Source organism: Portunus trituberculatus, chromosome 36, assembly GCF_017591435.1.
Source record: "Portunus trituberculatus isolate SZX2019 chromosome 36, ASM1759143v1, whole genome shotgun sequence".
NCBI classification, from domain to species: Eukaryota; Metazoa; Arthropoda; class Malacostraca; order Decapoda; family Portunidae; genus Portunus; species Portunus trituberculatus.
The window spans coordinates 8,324,094-8,326,593 of NC_059290.1; the positions used below are offsets into that span (position 1 = coordinate 8,324,094).

The window sequence follows — 2,500 nt, forward strand, 5'->3', positions numbered from 1 at the left end:
ACAAACTAAAAGATAAATAGATAAAATATAAATAAAAACTTCACTAACACTGTATACACTTCTTATTACCGTCTGTCACTCCTCCAACATTCCCTTCTTCATCCCCTTCTTCATCGCCTCTTTCACCACCTCTTTCATCGCCTCCTTCATCGCCTCCTTCACGGTCCCTGCAGAAGGTGATGCGTTCCTCCCCTGACTCTGACGACACTGGTAACACGGAGGAGGGGAGCGAGTCGTGGCGGCGCGAGGACGACTACATGGTGAGCGACAGGTACGAGAACAGGTACTATGGATCCGTGCCCGCCGCCGCTCGAGTCCCCAGGTGGTACGACAGGTGAGTCAAGAGTACCTGGTTAATTAGCTTACCTGGAGCTTGATTAGTGAAAATATTAGTTATGTGGTGTGGGTCAGTTTGTTGGCAGGTGTAGCTAAGATGCATAGGTGTGTTTTGGGCAGGTTTAGTTATTAATTAGCTTACCTGGTTAACTTGTCTAGGATGGTTAGTTAGTTTACCTGTGTTGTTTTGAGAGGTAGGCTCCAATTAGTGTACCTGTCTGTTGTTTTGATGGGTGTAAGTAATTAAGATGCTTAGGTGTGTGTTTTGGCAGGTATAGTTGTTAATTAGCTTACCTGTGTGTATTTTTGGATAGGTATGGATAGAGATTAGCTAGTATGGGTTAATTGATTAGTTTACCTGTGTTGTTTTGACAGGTAGGCTTCAATTAATTCGCCAGGTGTGAGTGGGTTAATTAGTTTACCAGTGTTATTTTCACAGGTACAGTCAATTATGGGGTGTTTTTGATAGCTATTCCTAATTTCGTTACTTGAGTTGTTTTCACAGATATAATTAGTTATCTGTATGCTATTTTGACAAGGGAGTTAATTAGCTTCCTATGGGCACTATTTTGACAGGTGTATCTAATTAACTTAACGAAGTGTTGGTTGGACGGAAAAGGGGCAAGAAGCTTATCAAAATTGGGGAAGTGTTGCCTTGTATCCTTGCCTGGTGTAGTGTGATAATAATAACGTAAATAAGGGAAATCGAAGACACTTGGTTACCGAATGCACTCAAACTTGTGCACCCATGGATGGAAAAAAAAAAAAGGCAGAGAGGCTTAACAAGACTGGGGAAGTGTTGCCTTGTATCTTTACCTGGTGTTGTTTGATAAGAATAAGGCAAATAATGAAACACAAAACCTGATTACGTAATACAACTACTACTAACAATACTTTCCCTCACGTGCCTTGTGTTTTAACCTGGTGAAGTTTGACAAGAACTAGACAGATAATGAAACAAAAAAACCTAGTTACTAAATATTGATACTAGTAATAACACCCTTCCTTCTAACTTGTGTCTTGGCCTTGCAAAGTGTGATAAGAAGAATGATAATGAAACAGAATACCTAGTTACTTAATAATGATACTAGTAATAATACCTTCCCTCACCTGTCTTGTGTTCTGATCTACCAAAATTTAACAAGAATAAAGAATGATAAAGAAACACAAAACTTGGTTACCTAATGCTATAGTCTGTGTACTCTAAAGTGGCTCCTGGGTCCTAGTTTGAATGGTGTCCCAGGGAATGCGTGGTTGTCAGATCTTAAGGAAAACCGTGAGCTGTCCTTGTAATGAGTGCGTGGATCAACAGAAATTAAGTATTATTCACATCAAATCAATTACGTTATCAATAATCTACAATGTGTTTTAAATCCAGGAGCCATTGTAGAGTAGACAGACTATAATACTAACACTAATAATCCCTTCCCTTCTCTCTTCTGTTCTAACCTAGTAAATTCTGAAATAAGGAACAGGAAAAAGAAGACTTTGGTTTCTCACCACGACTAATTTCCAAGACCACAGAGATTATTAACGGGGTTTTCAATAGTGCTTCTACAGTTAATAATGTAGAAACGTTGTCAGTCTACCGCTAGAACCATAAAACACCTTAATAACTCGTGTACATTTGAATTAAGGCTTTTAAAATAGTGGAGGTGAAACATTGAAGTGTTTGAGAATACGAGTCCCAGTTACCTAATACCTTCTTGTCATGTGCCTCCCTCACCTGCCCTTGCCCTCGCCAGGTACTTGGAGATGGTGCAGCAGAGGTTCCCCACGCTGTTCCCGTGGGTGGAGGAAGGCCCGTGCACCGAGGACAGCGGCAGGCAGGTCATGAAGCTTGTGGGTGAGTGGTGGTGCTGATGGTGGTGCTGGTGGATGTAGTAATAGTGTGTAGTGGTAGCATTGGTGGTAGTAGTTGTGGTGGTAGTAGTGGTAGTGGTAGGAATTGTAGTAGTAGTAGTAGTAGTAGTAGTAGTAGTAGTAGTAGTAGTAGTAGTAGTAGTAGTAGTAGTAATAATAATGTTGGTGGTGACAGAGTAGTAGTAGTAGTAGTAGTAGTAGTAGTAGTAGTAGTAGTAGTAGTAGTAGTAGCAGTAGTAGTAACAATAATGTTGGTGGTGACAGAAGTAGTAGTAGTAGTAGTAGTAGTAGTAGTAATGAT

General features: G+C 40.4%; 1 protein-coding gene across 2 annotated transcripts in view; it reads left to right on the forward strand.

The window, feature by feature from the left end:
- Nucleotides 1–2,500, forward strand: part of LOC123513682 (probable cationic amino acid transporter) — an 84,221-nt gene that overhangs the window by 77,247 nt on the left and 4,474 nt on the right. For both annotated transcript variants that reach the window (XM_045271026.1, XM_045271027.1), the window contains 2 exons: nt 174–334; nt 2,082–2,182. In XM_045271026.1, coding sequence (XP_045126961.1) covers nt 174–334; nt 2,082–2,182 — 262 coding nt within the window. The remainder of the gene's footprint in view (nt 1–173; nt 335–2,081; nt 2,183–2,500) is intronic.